The sequence below is a fragment of the Terrapene carolina genome, unplaced genomic scaffold (genome assembly GCF_002925995.2).
Source record: "Terrapene carolina triunguis isolate 2854851 unplaced genomic scaffold, T_m_triunguis-2.0 Scaffold85, whole genome shotgun sequence".
NCBI lineage: Eukaryota > Metazoa > Chordata > Testudines > Emydidae > Terrapene > Terrapene triunguis.
The window spans coordinates 54229694-54248522 of record NW_020664436.1 but is presented as its reverse complement, the minus strand read 5'-3'; the positions used below and the strand labels follow the sequence as shown (position 1 = coordinate 54248522).

General features: G+C 39.4%; 1 protein-coding gene across 1 annotated transcript in view; it reads right to left on the bottom strand.

The window, feature by feature from the left end:
- Window positions 1-13949: 13949 nt before the first annotated feature.
- EPB41L2 (erythrocyte membrane protein band 4.1 like 2) overlaps window positions 13950-18829 on the bottom strand; it is a 234964-nt gene continuing 230084 nt past the window's right edge. The window contains exon 21 of the mRNA XM_026649545.1: window positions 13950-14064. Within this exon, the coding sequence (XP_026505330.1) occupies window positions 13957-14064 (108 nt within the window). The 3' untranslated portion in view covers window positions 13950-13956. The remainder of the gene's footprint in view (window positions 14065-18829) is intronic.

Sequence of the window (18829 nt, the reverse complement as noted above, 5' to 3'; positions counted from 1 at the left end):
CCATGGGGCAGGGAATGTCTTTTTCTTCTGTGCTTGTACAGCACCTAGTGTAATAGGGCTCTGGCCAGTGATTGGGGCCCCTAGGTACTATCACAACACAAAATAAAATGCCACCATTAGCACAACTGGCAAAGGACTCAGAGCCTGATCTAAAGCCCAGTGAAGTAAATAGGATCCTTTTATTTCATTAAGTTTTGGATCAGGCCTTCAATGGGCATGCAGTCTTAACTACCTTCTCATGCCCAGAAGAGGTTCCTCCAGCAATGTTGGTAAGCTTACCCTACTGTTACCTTTTCTGTGTGACAAGTTCAGAGCTGCTAATTAACATGACTGTTTCTGCTTTTCAGTTAACGAGGAATTGGCCATGGCCGATGATCCCACAAATGCCATCCTGAACTTCCACATCCGGTACCAGAAACTGAGATCTGAAAGAAAGAGATTAACCAAAAGAACATAATGATATTTAAGGGAGGTTCGCCTCAGAAAACAGGTTCGACACTAGCAGTCAACTCAGGAGGTTTAAAAATAACCTGCTGTATTACAAAAGTCATGGGGGGAACAAAATGGTGGGAAGTTAGTACAGAACAGTACAAATGAAGCAGCTGCTGCTATCTGAAAAGGCCTTGTAACAGTTTTGCTTTCTCTACATGATATTAGTAAGCAACACTTTCCTGAACTCATCAGCACCTGTGACTTAATGCAATGTACTTTATCGGTTGGCTTCAGAGACACAGCATTTGGGAAAAAAAAACCTCATTGCTCACTATTCCTTAGATGCTTATATCAAATAGAAATAGCTATTGGAGTGTCTTCACGTGACAGCTGAAGTCTATGTAGGTCTATGAATCAGCAGCAGTCTTGTTGAATCACAGGTGCACAAACAGCAGGTTAACATGAATTAAGTTTTTTTTAACATACATATTGACAAAAGCATGCTCTCTGAACTGATGAGAAACTATAGAAAAACTTGAAAAGTGAAAGACAATAGTGATGGAAGGAAAAAAAGGATTTCTTCATTTATTTTTCCTGTTTCATATTTTACTAAACTCACCTCCAGTTCATACTGTATTATATTCTGTTTGTGAGACAGTGTATTCAAGTTGGTACACCTGCCACCAAACCATGGAAAGAAGCAACAAATATATTCTTAAAGGGTCTGAGTTATTTTAGTTTGGAAGCACAAAGAAGAACTCTTACAATACTTAAATAAGGGGATGAGTTTTTTAAACTAACAGGTGTAAATATGTTGTGAAATTCTTTCTCCATCATGTTTTTTCGTTAGTTGGAAACAATTTTATGTTCAATGTAATTATAAATATAGCTTCATTGCCATGTGTCTGAAACAGATCACCTTACAAGAATGTACCAGTGGCCATTATTCGAAGAAAACAACTAAGAAGCTAAATAGCAATCAACTTTACCATACACAAAGTCTTCTCTGTATTAGAATTTAATCTCATTCCCCGTGCTTCAAATTCATGACAAATGGCATTACTTTACATCTGCACACACAGTTTACTGTACATTGTACTGTATCATACTGCATATGCAGAAGGGGGCTGAATTAAGTCTGCATGGGCAACGTTCATACTGGCATTTCCTAACTTGTGCATGTTTGACTTTGCAACCTTTTAATTCTTAACTTTCTCTCTCCTAATACGGTTTCATTTGAGAATAACCATAACTAATGTTAAATAAAGGGGTTTTTTTTGGTTTGGGAATTTAAATTGGGACTGAAGCAAGAATTATATGAGTGTATTCAGATCAAGCCACGAAAGTGGAATATTACAATGAGTGGCGACTACATATATTGATACATTTTCTAATGCCTTGTAAACCTGATAAAATGAAAGAGGTTTATCCAGCTTTCTTTCAGAACAGGCTATTTACTTTTATAGTCTCAGTAGAATGTGGACTAGATCCATTGAATGTCAAACCATCTTTGTGTAATTGTAGAGAATCCAAACTTCACGATACTTTTTGTAAACTCTACCAATTTAATATGCAATTTCTTCATTCAGTCAATAAAAAATAATTTTACTGGTTAACTCAGAAAGTTATGTTAAAGGGATCTCATATTGAGTACAATATAAATTGGCCCCCATTTGCACATCCCATAAATATTCGTAAACACATTTCTGACATTACCGTATGATTAAATAATGTAACTCCCTGCTGCTTGTTTAATACACCTTAAATATTTTGCATGATAATATAAGTAGAGACTGTGAAAAAACCCTGAAATGTACATCCTCCTCACCCCAGTAACCTCCGGTGGATATTGCAGATTTTCAGTGAGAATAGCCAGTATTTCCAGAGGACATGCTTAGTATTAACATGTAACCATTTAGGGCAGGACTATTGGTTCAGTGGGAGCAGAGTGAGACAATGCTGATAGATACAAAGGGTAAGATTTGCAAAAGCTAAGTGGGCTTTTATTAACTAGAGCTAGGCTTGGCAGAATTAATTATATAACCTCAACGGACAATATTGATGCTTATTTTTAAGCCTCCCCCTCCCTTTTTTTTTTTTTTTATCAATTTAAATAATTTTCAGAATTGCACAAAATCATGGCTTATAAGCATTGTTCCCCCCAATTTGTATTTATTTAAATTTTCACAGCTGGGGGAAATCAGACAATAATGATGATGCTGATCCCCTTGAATTTGAGAACACCATGGACAATCAGAGTTTGTACTAATGAGTCTTCACACAACTTCACAGACCAAATTAGAATGTTGAAAGCTGTGTGAGAATTTGTTTAAAGTGGATGAGCAGTTGCACACCAACTCGCACACTCTCTTGGTCAACCAGACCATTTCCAGTAGCAAGGCAAACTGACACAACTGAAGGACTTGCTGGTTGCAGATTTATTTTCAGAGTTACAGTCTCTTAGGTCAATTACCCAGGCTAACGAGCCTGGTCCACCCAGCCAGAGCCCCATTAGCCACAGCGTTTCAGAATGAATCCCTGTAGGCCTTCCTGGCTACCATAGCATCCCAGAGAGCAAAGCTCACCGCCATACTTAGCCCTACAGCGCACTCTCCTACTGGCCCTGCTTCCACCATCCCAGCAAGGGGAGGAGGAGAAGTTGGACTCAGAGGAGGCAGGTGAGACAATTATTTCATGACAGTAGACATTGATTTCAAAAAGTTAAATCTTTATCACCATTAAAAATCAAATCGTCAACATCACATGTCAAAACATACAAAGTAAATACCCTTAAAATCAAACTCTAGTTAGTTTTCAAGCAACATTTTTCTTACTTGGCCTAGCTGTACATTTTTGTCAGTTTCTATGTGCACATTGAAATTGATGTTTACTGATGTTTACCAATAAGAATCTAATCCTTCTAAGCTGAGATCTGTTACCTTTATGAACAAATTTATATCCTGTATAAAATTAGTGATAAAAAAGTACACCCGTCCTTATGAATGCAGCATGTTGAAAAGTCATGTCTGGCATGTTTTTATTAAGTCCAGACAGAGCATCTTGGAAGAATGAAGAATCTAAGTTAGAATGTGAGACAGAGGAGGCAGTGATTGAGCTATAGATTTCTCTGGCAACTGAATGGGATGGGAACTTGCCTTAGGGGATGTCTACATTGCAAATAGATCCTGCGGTTGGCCCTTTCCAGCTGACTCAGGCTCATGGGGTTGGGTTAAGGGGCTGTTTAATTGCTTGGGCTGGAGCTCGAGCTCTGGGACCATGGGCAGAGGGTGAAGCTTCCCCTTGGGGAGGCTAGCCCCCTGCCTTGCCTCTTCTGGCAGAGTCACAGCCCCCCCATGGCCCCAACCAGGGCAAGGGGGGGCTGAAAGCTCAGCCCTGGCCTGGGTCGAGCTCTCAGCCTCATCTAGGAGCGCGGCAGAGCGCATTGCCCTGTCTGGAGCTCAGAGCCCCTCCCCCGTTCTGCCCCTTTCACCTGTGGTCACACCCATGGCCCCACCCCATTCCATCCCCACTCCATCTCTTCCCCCCAAGGCCCTGCCCCCTGCTTGTTCCTTCCTCCCTCCCCCCACCTCTGCTGCAGCCTCAAGACTGGAAAAGCTCTGGGGCCATGGCAGGGAGCAAGTGCTCTTCCAGCCCTGGGGCTGCAGCAGTGGTGCTGGAACACTTTTTGGAGTGGGGGTGCTACATGTTCCACATTTGGGGACATTTTATCATGCAAACCTCACAAATCTAGTGAAAAACCATAGGTGCTTCAGAAAAGCACCTCTTCCAACGTATTGTTTGTATGTAAAATCCCCAAAGACTTCCCTTAAATGCAAACCTCTCCATTTTGACCCACTTTTCAGCTCACCTTGCTGCTTCTTGGCTGACAAATCTTTCCAGTTTATTATGCTCATTTCTCCTATTCCATCCTGGGCTGCAGTTAATGAAAAGTCTTTTCTATTATTTAATTGACAGAGTGCCTCCATTATCTTTGCAGGAAAGGAGAGGTTAGATAGTTTGCCAGTTTTCAGCATATTGTGACAAGTAGTTAAAAAACACCAAAGTGCTTTATATTGTTTGACATTAAAATATAAGTTAACATACCAGTTATTGGTGACTTACATTATCCAGCTTGTATTAAGTAAGGGCTGATCCTGCCTCACTCCCCCACCACCATATTCTCTGCCACCAACGAGCCCAAAAAGCAGTGGAAATGCTGTGGTCCCACTGGGACAGTAGTTGGCCATGGAGTCCACATGGAGAATACTACATCCTAGGTGCACCTCAGGGTATTGTTTTGTTCCACCGCATTGAGCGGAGGTTACTGTTGGGGTGGGGGATATAGTGCAAGGATAGGTGCCACATCCTTAATCATATCAAGTTCAAGCTTTTTGTCATATTCCAAGACCCTTCAAACCCTCCCTCCCTACTTATTTTGTTCTTTTAGTGTTGCCACATTGTTGGAACTCTAGTAATATAAATAATACTTAGCAGAGATATAAGAATATTCACAGACAACTTGCGGTGAAAACGTGATGGATGGGCTTCAAAATTTTGGTAAATCTTTTGCTGGCGTCAGGTATCAGCAATGCAAATTCTATCTACATCCAGTTGGTTTTGTTAGTGTGTGTACAGCATACTTTAGATGTGCAATAGTAACAAGATGCGTTAAAGAGGATAAAATGTCCCAAAAATGTGGAACTCGTAGCACCCCCATTCCAAAATTCAGCATAGCATTAAAACTCTATTCAATTGTCTAGAGGAGAGAAAAATAATTGCTTTAAGTAGTCCTATGATCCATTCTGTTACTTGCTGACCATAATGTAGACCTTACTCCATGAAGTCAACAAGGCAAGGTGCTTCTTAACATTCGGAATGGTATAATATTGTGGCCCTTTGCCAGCAATGGTAGATTTCTTTACTGAAAGATGGAAATTGGCATTGTGACACAGAGGCCCATTCATTACTCTGTGTCAGCAACTCTTGTCAGGTCTGACAAACTCACTGCACCTAACTGTTGTCACAATCTGTATCTGAAAGGTGTCATGTAAGGTATCGTATACAAACTAGTAACATGTTGGGTCTCCAAAAATCACTGTGTGGTATGTGTACAGGGTATGTACAAAGAGTAATGGATATGTGCTAGAATTATGTTCTTAAAACATGTTTGGCAAGCAAGCCATAAGCCCAGTCTGACCTAGATAAAGGAATGTGTATTAGCTTGTCTGACCAGCCCGGTCATCAGGCAGACACAATGAAGGTACATTTCCATGTGAGAAAAAAAAAACCCACCATCAGGAGAGCAAGTAAGGAAAAATGAACATTTAATCTCTACAGGAGATGGAGACTGCACCCCATGAAGTCTTCCTGCCTCTTGTAACAGGGTGAATGAACTTTGGGAGATATAAGTAGAAACAGAAAGCCATTTTGGTATCTATCACTTGAGGGATTAAAAGGGCCAGTGTTCTTGATATCATAGAATGTGGGATCCTTCAAAGAAGAGGGATGAAGTCTCTAGGAACTGAGTTTAGATGAGAAAACTGCTTAGGCAAGGATTGTAACTTGATAAAATTGCGTGATAAATTTTTACTTTTGTTTTCTTGTAACCCTTTCTATCTTTATTCCTTATACTTGGTATCACTTAATCCTATGTCTTTTTGTTAAATAAACTTGTTTTACTTTACTATAAACCAATTCAGTGCATTGATTGAAAAAAGAGTCATTGTCAAACCCAAATTAAATTAATGAGCTGCAGTATATTGTCTTTTTAAAGGAACAATGAACTTCACTTCTGTGAATGTTCCAGGATAGGGCTGGACGCTACAGGGAGTCATCTCTGGGGAACCTGAGAGTTGGAGTTCATTGTTGTTATTTGCAAAGCAAAGCTTGGACTGGCAGAGTCCTGAAGAGTTTGCTGGCAAGACAGACAAGCTGGTGTGTCAGGGAGTTGTGACACAGCTTAGCAGTAGCAAAATTCTTATTTGCTGAGGCTGAGGGTAACAGTAACTCACTATTCTGGGAACCCCAGCAGATGGTCACATTGGCAGATGACTTGGGGAAAATTTGAGAATGGGAGAGTGTGGGGGTCACTTTCCAAAAAGTAACTAGGCAGTTGAAGCCAGGGTATGACCTGCATACTTGTCTGCTGGCTGTTGGGGTCAGGGCTGTAAGCCACAGCAGCAGAGCATTTAAGGCACCCAAAGTTGCAGGCAGTGATACAACTGCTTACTGGTCTGGGTTTATACCCCAATGTGTCAGAGAGGTGCCAATTAGAGAAGACATGAAAGTCGCTGGCACTGTAATAGAAAGAAGAAAAGCTGGAATATTGAGTAATATGGTCTCAAGTCAGACAGCAACGAAGCCTCCAACTAATTACTTTTGAAGGTTCCCTACTTTTTATACCTAATAATGTCTCAAGAGTTCCAGTTATTTCCCAGTTGGTTTGCTCACTTTAAAACAGCCAGCATCTTCCAAATGTTTGTGTGTCCGACTAAGTGCCACAAATACTGTGCATTTTATATCAAAAATAAGAAAAATGACTTGTAGAGAATAAACAAACTTTATTTTATAACAGTATTACAGAAAGCAAAATATCACTTAATACAACTTCAAGCTGCTATAAATCTAATTTGGCATCTTAACTATACACAGAGTCAACAGCAAAGAAATTGACATAGTTAACAGGTTTCCATATAGGTTTCCCCAGTGGCAGCCTCAACAAATGGTGTTGCTTTTTTATTACCTACAAGAATGGACCCACCCCTTTCCCTTAGTATCCTAAAAACCTGTATTGATCATTAAACTATCTGAAACATATACCTGCTCAACATCAGAAATGTCAGTTCTAACATGTAGACAATGAGGTTTAATAGAAAGCAAGCATTCTACACATGTATTTGAAAGGGAAGTGCTGAAGTTTGGAAACGTTAAGAAAAAAGCACTAAGGTTTTAAGCTGCCTGGGTCATCTTTTATTGGAAGGGGAGAAAGCATTTTTTTCCATCCTTCCCTATCTGGAATGTTGTAGACAGCAAAGTGTCTGAAGAGTTGAGCATTGGCACTGCAGTGCAAAGGTTTCTAACACACAGTGCTCAGTCAGAAGAAACTGGTTTATAACTCTCTCTCTTCTATAGACTATCAGCACCTGTTCCCCACAGAAAGGAGGAGACCCTCAGAACAGAAAGAGTTATAAGGTGTTAGTAAAAAAAAATCCATCCAGTCAAAGCAAAATTCTCAATTTTTTTTCAAATTGTATGAAATGTTTTGTTTTTACAAAAAAAATCCTCTATTTTTATGTTATCTGATAACGTGTATTTACCTGAATAAGCTGAGAAAATCTGTAAATTACTCCAGTAACAGACTTGAGTTGAAATATTTGGAAAAAACTACATCTAAATTAGTCAAAGATTCTCCTTTCTGCACAACTTCACCTGTTCCAGTGAACAGTGCTATCAGAATACTTTTTGTTCACTCTTATATGATCAAGAATCATTTATAAAAATGGCAGGTAGTTGTGCAAATAAATCAACCCCTCTAAAACCTCAAAAAAGCTAAGAATGTTAAGAAGTGGTTATAAAAATAAACAAGAAAGATGTAAGGGGACTATATAGACCAGGGTAGTTAAGGTAGTGTTTGGTGTTGGCATTTCAACCTTGAGTGTCTGGTCATTGTTGCTAGGCCTGGTGAATTCAATGCAGTAGTGGTAGTGTCACCAACTTGGAATGGTCAAAGTTCTTCATGGTCACAAAGTGGGTGGCTTTTTTTTTTTAATTCTAAAAAAAGAAAGTAAGATTATGTAAATATTCATGAAGAAGACAGTCTTAAAACACAATATTACCTATAAGAACATAAGAACGATCATACTGGGTCAGACCAAAGGTCCATCTAGCCCAGTATCCTGTCTTCCAACAGTGGCCAGTACAAGGTGCTTCAGAAGGAATGAACAGAACAGGTAATCATCAAGTGATCCATCCCCTGTCGCCCATTCCCAGCTTCTGGCAAACAGAGGGTAGGAGAGTCCAGAGGTTGTTTTCCCATGCAGATCTTTCATTTCAGCAAAACTTCCTGAGTGATACAAGAGCTCCCGCCTCCCCATTCATAGAATAAATTGCTTAGTGTGTGTGGTCATATCTTGCTGCACTGGTACACTTGCTGTTTCCTGTAAATCCGTCCCACCAATTCCCTTGAGGTTCAATAGGTTGTGTCTTAGGGCTTGTCTAGACTACTGTGGTAAGTCGATCTAAGTTCTGCTACTTAGCTGGGTTGATGTAACTTAGACTGACTTATCGCGGTGTCTACACCGCGCTGCATTGACGGGAGACGCTCTCCTGTCGACTTCCCTTACTCTTCTCGGACTGGTGGATTACTGGAGTCAATAGAAGAGTGCTCTGCGATCAATTTAGCGGTTCTTCACTAGACCTGCTAAATCAACACCCACTGCATCAATTGCAGCAGCACCGATCTACCGGTAAGTGTAGACCGGACCAGAGTCTGTTGCAGCTCGTACTATTTTTCTCTCTTTGTGACATTTAATAGTTCTTTTTAAAAAGTCTGCTGAAATTTCTATTCTACAACTTACTGGACAAATTTATGTTTTCAATGAATAAGTTCTGGGTAGCCAGGTGTGGTTTTTTGCATCTCTATCAGCAAATGCAAGAGTATATATCAAGAATTCTCCTCCAATCATAGCTAGGGCAGAGCCTTGACTGGTCTAGGTGCAATAATCAAGACTGGATGCCTTTCTGCAAGGTATGCTTTAGTTAAACACAAGTTACTGGGCTCGTAGAGTGGTAAAATAAATGTCCAGTGAAATATAGGAGGTCAGAATAGACGATCTAATAGTCCCTTCTGGCATTAAAATCTATGAATGGAAGCATGTACAAATGAAAGCCGGGAAGAGGACTATTATTTAGAATTCCTTCACACTGGTCCTATCGGACACCCATATAATCCTTTCAGAGCAACAGCTATGATGGAATTGCTGCACTCATTCTGTAAACATGGCAAAACACTGCTTTGTAACTACCAGGGACAGTTTTATACATACACAATGTATGTCAGACCTTTCCAAAAGTCATAGTGATCTTAATAGACACAAAGGACTCTGCTGATTTGCTTGCAGGATTTTCTCTTCCTCTATGCTGCATTTTGACAAAAGATTTTACTACTTTCTCTTCTCAATGAAAATCAATTTCACAGCTGGTCATCACTTCACTTCCTTTCAGTGGAATGACAGCACGGCCCCCTCATGTCAAGATAATTTCCTCTTCCCACAACACATACTCAGGAGATTCTCATAAGGAAAACTGTTACTTTTTCTTCTTATGCTGGGTCATTCATTGGCCAGGTATATTACTTGGATTTTGGTAACACCCAAAACTTGCTAAAAACTGTTCAAACACATCAAAAGAGGCAGTCCTTGCCCAAAGACCTTAAAATCTACACAGACAACACAAAACAAACAAACAATAAAATCACTTGATAAACTGGACAAGAAGCTAGAAAATCTTAGTTTCCATGTGGATCAGATTACTTGGGGAATACCTCACCTTTTGAGCTCTGTTTGTGCAATGTAGGAGGTTTAAGACCTGCCACCTCTTGTCCTTCTATTCCAGTGGTTCTCAACCCATGGCCTGCTTGCACACAGGTGGCCCATGTGACATCCTCAGGGCCATAGTATATATATTGCGTGAATGAAGCGCACATAACACACAGTTGCACATGCAGCCTACAATGGTAAATAGGTTGAGAACCACTGTTCTACTCAGATTTAGCTATACAGACTCATTGTGAGCAGAAATGTAACAGTTTCCAGATGCTTAAGAAAGGATATTCCTTTTTATGTTCTTTGTAACTGAAAGAGGCAACATTTCTTATTGTTAACTGGTAGAAACAGGGTGACCAGACAGCAAATGTGAAAAATCGGGACGGGGGTGGGGGGTAATAGGAGCCTTGTAAGAAAGACCCAAAAATCAGGACTGTCCCTATAAAATCGGGACATCTGGTCACCCTAGTTCGAAAAGGGGACAGGATATGGTTAAAATCCAGATAATTAAAACTGTATTCCTACAACAAAGAACTGCCACTGCAATTCAAACTAGCATACTTCCATGCAAAAGAAATATAATAATGCTACGCTGGCTTCCTTTAACTGCTAAGGGAAATAAATATAAATACAAACTGATACCAATTTTTAGATCTGTTCTGTTACTGTTTGACCAGCCCAATCAATAGCTTTTCCTCTGAACTGAATTTAGAGCTACCGAAAGATATCACATTAACAGCAGGAAAATTACAGTCCTATTAAATCATCCAGTATGGCAGAAGAAACTCAACCTTCCTGCACCCCAGTCTGCCACGGTGTCTCAACCCTGACATAGAATTGATGAGACAGCACATTCAATTCAGAGCTCATTCTAGCATTTCTGCTGCCAAGTATGTTGGTGGTTTTTGTGACATGGACATCTCTATACATTAGGAAATGGACTGACACTACACATGTACTGTCTGCCTTTACAAATATGAACACTGAGCACCTTTTTTCCTGCCACCTTTTCTCCCTGGTGGGTGAGCAACTGGCCACCGCAAACCTGTTGTTAATTACTTAATACCATTGCAGACGTTAGGTAAATATCTGGGATGTTCTAAACCTATTGCTTATGTCTGTGTATACTTAAATCTAATAAACTGCAGTTTTAGAGAAGATTCATGCAAATAAGCGTGCTCTCTTATCAACAGAATTGCTGTGTTCCTATTGATTTATTCCTGACACTGCCTGGATTGAAATAGTTAAGCTGCCCCTGCTGTGGGTTCTGAAAACATCAGGTAACAATGTGGGAGAACAGAATCTTATCCATAAAGTTTCTGTGAAGGCAACTAACATCCCAAATGCCTAAATTTGTAGTAAAATTAATTATATTCATCTAACAAAATATATAAAATCTGCTAAAGAAAAACTTGGGGATAAATAAATTGAATAGTGCTCCTAAAATCTGAAGAGACTTTTATAGGTACATATAAGTATAGCATTAGAAACTCAAACAATTCTGCTGAGGCACTGTATTAGCAACTAATTGCCTAGAAATTCTCAGTACATCAATACTAACATTTAATTGCCTATACTAGCTCCTCCTACTCACAATGCTCTGAAGCAACAGTGATGACAAAATGTCCCTCTCCAGCCCTTATGACAATAAGCTGGTTATCTCTTATGCAATTCTGGCCTCGATCAAGACCATTTATGAGGAATTATTTACTGAGTGGTGTAAACGGCCCTCATCTTTTCCCAGGATTAATTGACTAATCCACCTGGTCCTGGCCCACATTGCTTCACTGCTTAATTAACAAGAACAGAACAGATAGTACCACATTTCATCTCGTACCTCCCATGTATTTTGAATGGCACAAAAACATGTTGGGACTGTAAATTAAAACATCAGAGCATCCAGTAAGATATTATATAGGTTATTATGACACTATGAAATTCAATCAAAATAAAGAAAGCATTCTATTTATTCCATTCTTCAATCAATCCGATATGTAGCCAACAACAGTCAGTATGACTAAATGAAATTGAAAGAATCTAATATAGCTACTGTTTTAAATTGCCCATTATTTCACTATTAACACTAGACAACCCCTGGGTAAATAGGGAGAATGTAAGAATAAAACATTCTCACTTTTAAAACAGTAACTTCTGCTTTTGGCCCATAGTGCTACTGGTCATTTAGTTCTTTTATCACAGTAGGAATAGATTTTCTAGTTTTAAAAATTCAACGAGGATGTGAATTTTTCCAAGTTTTGTTACCACTATAGGAACATACTCTAATCCCAAATGTCCTAACACCAGGATATACAGTAATTTCCCATCTACAGAGACATTCTGAAATGAGGACATAACAGATCAGGATTTCTTAAAATACTTCACTCAACTGATAAGCAGCTTAAATACTTTAGCCTCCAAATTGTTGACCCCTGACCTGTTCTTGGATTGTTTATAGTTTTGGGTAAAATATAATTTATTTTCCAAGCGTGCTTATAGGAATAATAATGGAAGTTATTGAAGCTGTAACAGCAAGTAGGAAAACAGAAATAATAGGGTTGTTAGGATTATATCCTATGTGAGGCTTACAGATAGTTGTTTGTGGTCTGACAAACTAGGATGTAGGGGGTGACCCTGGGTTGCCTATTTTTGCCTGCTCATGATGAGAGAACAAAGAATTGATCCCTAGTTAACAGGCACACTGCAAGCTTTGAAATGTTAATATAAGGAATTTGGAGACATTTTATAAATTTTGTTGCTAGGCAGATTATATTGATGCATGATTAACTGTCGTAAATTGCAGTTACTGGAAGTATAAATATAGTTAACTGAATGAACCATATGGAAAAAGGTGGGCTAACGTTGCTGACCCATGTAAGAAAAGGTGGGCTAATGATGGTTATGTCCGTGTCAGCCGAACAACCTAAGGGGATTAAAGATTTGGAACTTTCCTTGCTTCCCTGGGAGCGTCCAGTTGTAGAACAGCACATTGGTTGATCTGGGACCAATTTCCGGATATGCGCCCCTTACTTTTTTCCCTATCTTTGTCACTAATGGTCTCCAGGAAGTTGTAAGTAAGTATGAACAACACAGGAAACCACTTTCCTGCACTTGTCTTATTTTTATACTGACATAATTCATTCTTCTATAATTCCAATTATAGTTGTTTGTATTAACTAAAGCTCAAAGTTTGTGTTTTACCAATTTAATCTCCTTAATTAATTCTAAGCAGCTGCCTAAATAAAGAACCCGTTATCTGTGACAAGTGCATGTTGCACCCCAATAAATTATTTTATAATTGCAATAATTGATCAGGCTACAAAACTTAATTTAATTCCTTCCTGGGATTGGGAGAAAAGGTTAACCACTTCAGAATGTTAAGATGGCGAAATAATTGACTGCATCTGATTCAGGAACAGAGAGTAAAACCCCTTCACGACTGCAGGACCTGTACATGGTCTCCATACCAATACAGTAACTATTCAAACAACGGAACCCTAAACATAAGGCAGGTATGATAAGTGTGAGTAGGGAGTTTGCTTCATATTTCATACTTTGCAGACTTTGCCTGAGTTGTGTTTCCTGCAACGTACTAAGGTAACATGATGGGATGTCAGAGTAAATGCCATAACAGGACTTTGTGACAAAATCGGTGGATATCTTTTATAGTAAACTTGAAATTAAAATTGAGAATGAGTTTCAGATTGGATTTTAGATAAAACTGCACAGTACACTTGAGATTATAAATGACTGCTCCAATGTGCCAGTTTTCAGTGACACACACTATAGATAAGTGTATGCTTTTTAAAAAAAGCATCTATTACAAAATTCAAGTATGGGTGTATTAAAGAAAGATGAAGCAACTTTTCAAACTATACTGTATGTAAAGGGCAATTGTGAGGAATAAAGAGCAGTGAAGATGGCCTTATATCTCAGGCCTAGTTGTACTATTTTGCTTGATGTTGCAGGCTTCCTTACCTTGACCTTACTCCTCCCCTTCCTCAGCAAGTTCAGTTTCTTTATGCACCACTACCCTCGTGACAGACATGTCAGGGTGCTGCTCTTTGGCTTCTTTGATTGCCTGTGCCAGTGCCTACAAACATATTGGAAAGATTTAGTTGAGCAATGGCAGAGTGAAATTAAAAACTGCACTGGAGTGGTGGGCTAATGACAACACATTATGATACCATTTAATATCACAGTTATACAGGACTAAACCTCCTGAGTCTAAAGGGGCTCAGGAAAGGAAACTGAATAGGAAACCCCTCCTTTTTTGTCCAATGCTGGAAACTAGATAAAAAAATACCCTCTATCAATCTAACAGATTTATATGCTGGTTCAGAGAATCATTCAAGTGCAGGGCTGAAAGGGACCTTGAGGGTTCATCTAATCCTTTCCCCCACACTGAGGAAGGGGAAAAAACAGGAGCAACATCATGGTAGAGCATATAGACCACCATATCAGGAGGAGGCAGGGGATGAGGCATTTCTAGATCAACAGAAACATCCAACACACAAGATCTGGTAGTAATGGGGGACTTTAATTACCCAGATATCTGTTGGAAATGTAATATGGAAAAAAAACACATTATTGGAATGTAATAGGGACAACTTCTTGTTTCAGAAGGTGGAGGAAATAACCCGGGGAGCTGCCATTTTAGACTTGATTCTAACTGAGAGGAATTGTTTGTGACTCTGGAAGTGAAAGGGAAGTTGGTGAAAGTGATCTTGAAGTGATGATTTCATGCTTCTGAGGAAAGGAAAGATTGAGAGCAGAAGAATAAGGAAATGAAAGACTGTAAGCTTTTGACCTGCTGCAGACTAGCAATAGAAAGCAGACTCACATGTTTGCCTAATAGAATGCACAATATGGGAATATTACATATAATAATTTCCCCACTTCTGAAATTTGTGATATGATTTTGCAGATCATCTCCAAAGATTACAGAGAGTAGACAATGAGGTTATACTCCTGTATTGGTTTCTTTGTGAAAAATAATATTTTCAGGTGTGAAATTTCTAGTATTGTTCTGTTTCATTTGAGTACTAATTGCTTAGATTCATTAGTGATTATTTCCTTATTTGCCATCCCTTAATGGCCTTCACTCTCGTATTGGAGAGTCCCAAACCATTAGATAAAAGGGAAAATTCAAGTGTACAAAAAAGATAATCAGGGGCACTTACTAAATTCCAAAAATAGTTTTTAACTAGGGAACACTTTGAATGCAGCAAACCTAAATTGGGTCTGTACTTTACATCAATATTCACACTGGAAAGCCAGCATGACAGGACAGTCACCATGACATATGTCTTTAGCTGTAGGTACACTGGGAAAACCAGCAGGGAAATCCCTTGGTAGTGATACACTGGGAGTACTTCCTCCTATCCCCATTCAAAGAGCTTCAAGTTAGAAGTTTCTGGGTACACAGTATACAGTAATTCTGCAAGAAAGGCATTAATATTTTAGCAAGGCTTCAAAAAGTAAATAGTCACAGAAAATTATCAGTTCTTGACTGTTGGAAGAGGTTTTGCAGAATAAAGTGGGGATGTACACAGTGCTAAAAAACAAGCTTCTTTCGGGGTCCTCCTTGAAGTTTTATCATATGGTAACTGGACCACACTTGTTATCAACACCCATACATTCCTTTCCACAAAATCTTACCCCCCACCTTTAATTTACAGGAATACTGAAACTATTAAAATACATTTCCTTTAGTTTATCAAATTTTCCTGGTTTGAGGGTCCTCACCTCCCCATAATCTTGGAAAAACACTGCCACAGTACCAGTGATTTACGTTCATGGAGAGGAAGAAATGGGTGAAATTAATCCCAAACTGACTGATTTCATTTAGCATTACGTTAGGGGGAAAACAATTTGAAGTGGGATAGCATGCAACAAAGGAAGCAGATAGTATCAAGTGATGTTAAATGAAATCTAGAAGGCCATGCGTCTGACGAAGTGGGCATTCACCCACGAAAGCTTATGCTCCAATACATTGGTTAGTCTTTAAGGTGCCACAGGACTCTTTGTTACTTTTTACAGATCCAGACTAACACGGCTACCCCTCTGATATTAGAAGGCCATATTACTCTCACTCCTTCATGCAAGGTGTTTTAAAGTAACAGACAAACAATGTAGTTTGTCAACAAATTGATATATCCTAACTAAGGGACAAGGAAGGTGTGTATTAAATTAAGAAAAGCTGCTCTCAGACACACTGAACTACTTTTGCCCAAGAACAATGGATAGTCTCAACAAAGACCAAATTAACTTGATGGATTAGGCAGAAACTCGCATACCAAGCCATGAAAGTGCCATATGTGTACACGGCTTATGAAAAAGGGAGACTCCAAGTGAAATGGGGTCGGGTCTGATGGAAAATACCTTTTGGGAAGGTGATCCTTACGTAATATGGTAATGAATTCCAAATACCAAAGGCGTGAAAAACAAGTGAAACTGTAGTGAGATGTGCTTTGCTGTCTCTGGATTTCTCCTCGTTCTTTTTGCTGATACAGACTAACACTGCTAACACTCTGAAACCTCTCTTTTTTCTGTAACTAAGCTAAAAGTACCTTAATTAGTTTAGCTAAGGTGAAACTTAATTCTAGATGTTAAGTAAATGGTTTCTTTTGACTCTGTTTTCTCTGTTTTTAATATATCTTGTTTTATTAAGAGATGTACTGCTGCAGGTGAGCCTTGCAGTTACTCAGTCTCGACTTGCACTCACTCAGTTTCAGAGGAGAAATGCACCTGCAACCTCAAAGGAAACATACACCGTGCAAAAGAGTTTTTGGAATCTACATGCCACACTTGATCTCAGTCAAGAGTCATGGGCAATGATGTCCTACCTGACGGAGCTGTGTTGCTATGGAGCTGCAGTGAGTGAACCAAGGGAAGATGCCAAAGAACCAAGTAGGAGACAAGAGTGGGAGATACCGTTTCATAACAGTAATAAATCCATATACAGCTTTAAATGACAAAACAGCCTAACAAACTATACTGAACCCTAAAAAGAATACAGGGTGCAGCAAAATAATATTCTTAGCTTGGAGCGCAGGGGGTTGAAGAGTGCCATTTCTTGAACTAATAGGATAATGGGGGGAGAGGAAATAAACAGAACTGTGAAGGGAAATTGGAAGGTCAAGAAAGAATGCCAAGGTTAGAAAGGAGATGCACTGATTAAGGATAAAGAGTACGGAGTCTTATTAAGAAAACTTGTGGACCCAAAAGGGAATGCTTCATTAGTACAGCTTGGTGCTTGCTGTCATCTCTAAAACCTGACAATTTTATTACTAGTTTGCATTTTAAGCAGCACCATGTAGTAGTATTTAAGGGGCCAGCCTGTTTAGGTGATTGTCGTGGCTACTGGGCGAAGCAAACGACACCTTAGATCCCTTTAATCCCTCTGAGTGTACTCCTTAGGGAACAGGCCTGGCTTCCTACACCTCACTTTGGTGGAATCTTGAAGTCCAATCACTCAGAGTGGATCTCTGGCCTGCAGCCCCTTGGTTCCTAGTCATGTTAATGACATGGCTCAACTTGCTTTTGGCACCTCTAACAGTTTTCCTTTGGGAGCCCGTGAGAGTCAAAGTTTGCACTGATACAGGAACAGTACCTTGACACAAAATATTATGACAGGTTTCAGAGTGATAGCCGTGTTAGTCAGTATCAGCAAAAGCAACGAGGAGTTCTTGTGGCACCTTAGAGACTAACAAATTTATTTGGGCATAAGCTTTCCTGGGCTAAAACCCACTTCATCAGATGCATGCAGTGAAAAATACAGTAAGCAGTATATATATATATAAATATAACAGCACATGAAAAGATGAGAGTTGCCTTACCAAGTGGGGGTTCAGTGCTAACAAGGCCAATTCAATTAAGGTGTAAGTGGTCTATTCTCAACAGTTGACAAGAAGGGGTCAATATCAAAAGAGGGAAAATTACTTTTGCAGTGCTAACGAGGCCAATGCAATCAAGGTGGACGTTGCCCATTTACAACAGTTGACACGAAGGTGCTGATGCTCACATCAGTATATGATGGGCATATGATACTTATAAAATGTTTTAGGTGATTGTCCTGGCAACAGGGCAAACTACACCTTAGATCCCTTTAGTCCCACTCAAGTGTACCCCTCAGGCCAGTGGCTCTCAACCTTTCCAGACTACTGTACCCCTTTCAGGAGTCTGATTGGTCTTGTGTACCCCAAGTTTCACCTCACTTAAAAACTTCTTGCTTACAAAAATCGGACATAAAAATACAAAAGTTAATCTTTTGCACACTATTACTGAAAAATTGCTTACTTTCTCATTTTTACCACATAATTATAAAATAAATAAATTGGAATATAAATATTGTACTTACATTTCAGTGTATAGTATATAGCGCAGTATAAACAAGTAATTTTCTGTATGAAATGTTAGTTTGTACTGATTTCGCTAATGCTTTTTATGTAGCCTGTTGTAAAACCAGGCAAATATCGAGATGAGTTGATGTACCCCGTGAAAGACCTCTGTGCACACGTACCCCTGTGGTACGCGTATCCCTTGTGGAGAACTAGTGTCTTAGGAGAACAGGTCTGGCTTCCTATACCTCACTTTGGTAGAACATTGAAGTCCAATCACTCAGAGTAAATATCTCAGCTGCAGCCCCCCTGGTTCCCAATCATGTTTGACAACTTCCTCATCCTCTACAGCAGTGATGTACAGTAACTCCTCACTTTAAGTCGTCCTGGTTAATGTTGTTTCATTGTTACGTTGCTAATCAATTAGGGAACATACTCATTTGAAGTTGTTCAATGCTCCACTCTTACGTTGTTTGGCTGCCTGCTTTCTCCACAGCTGGCAGCCTCCCTATGCGC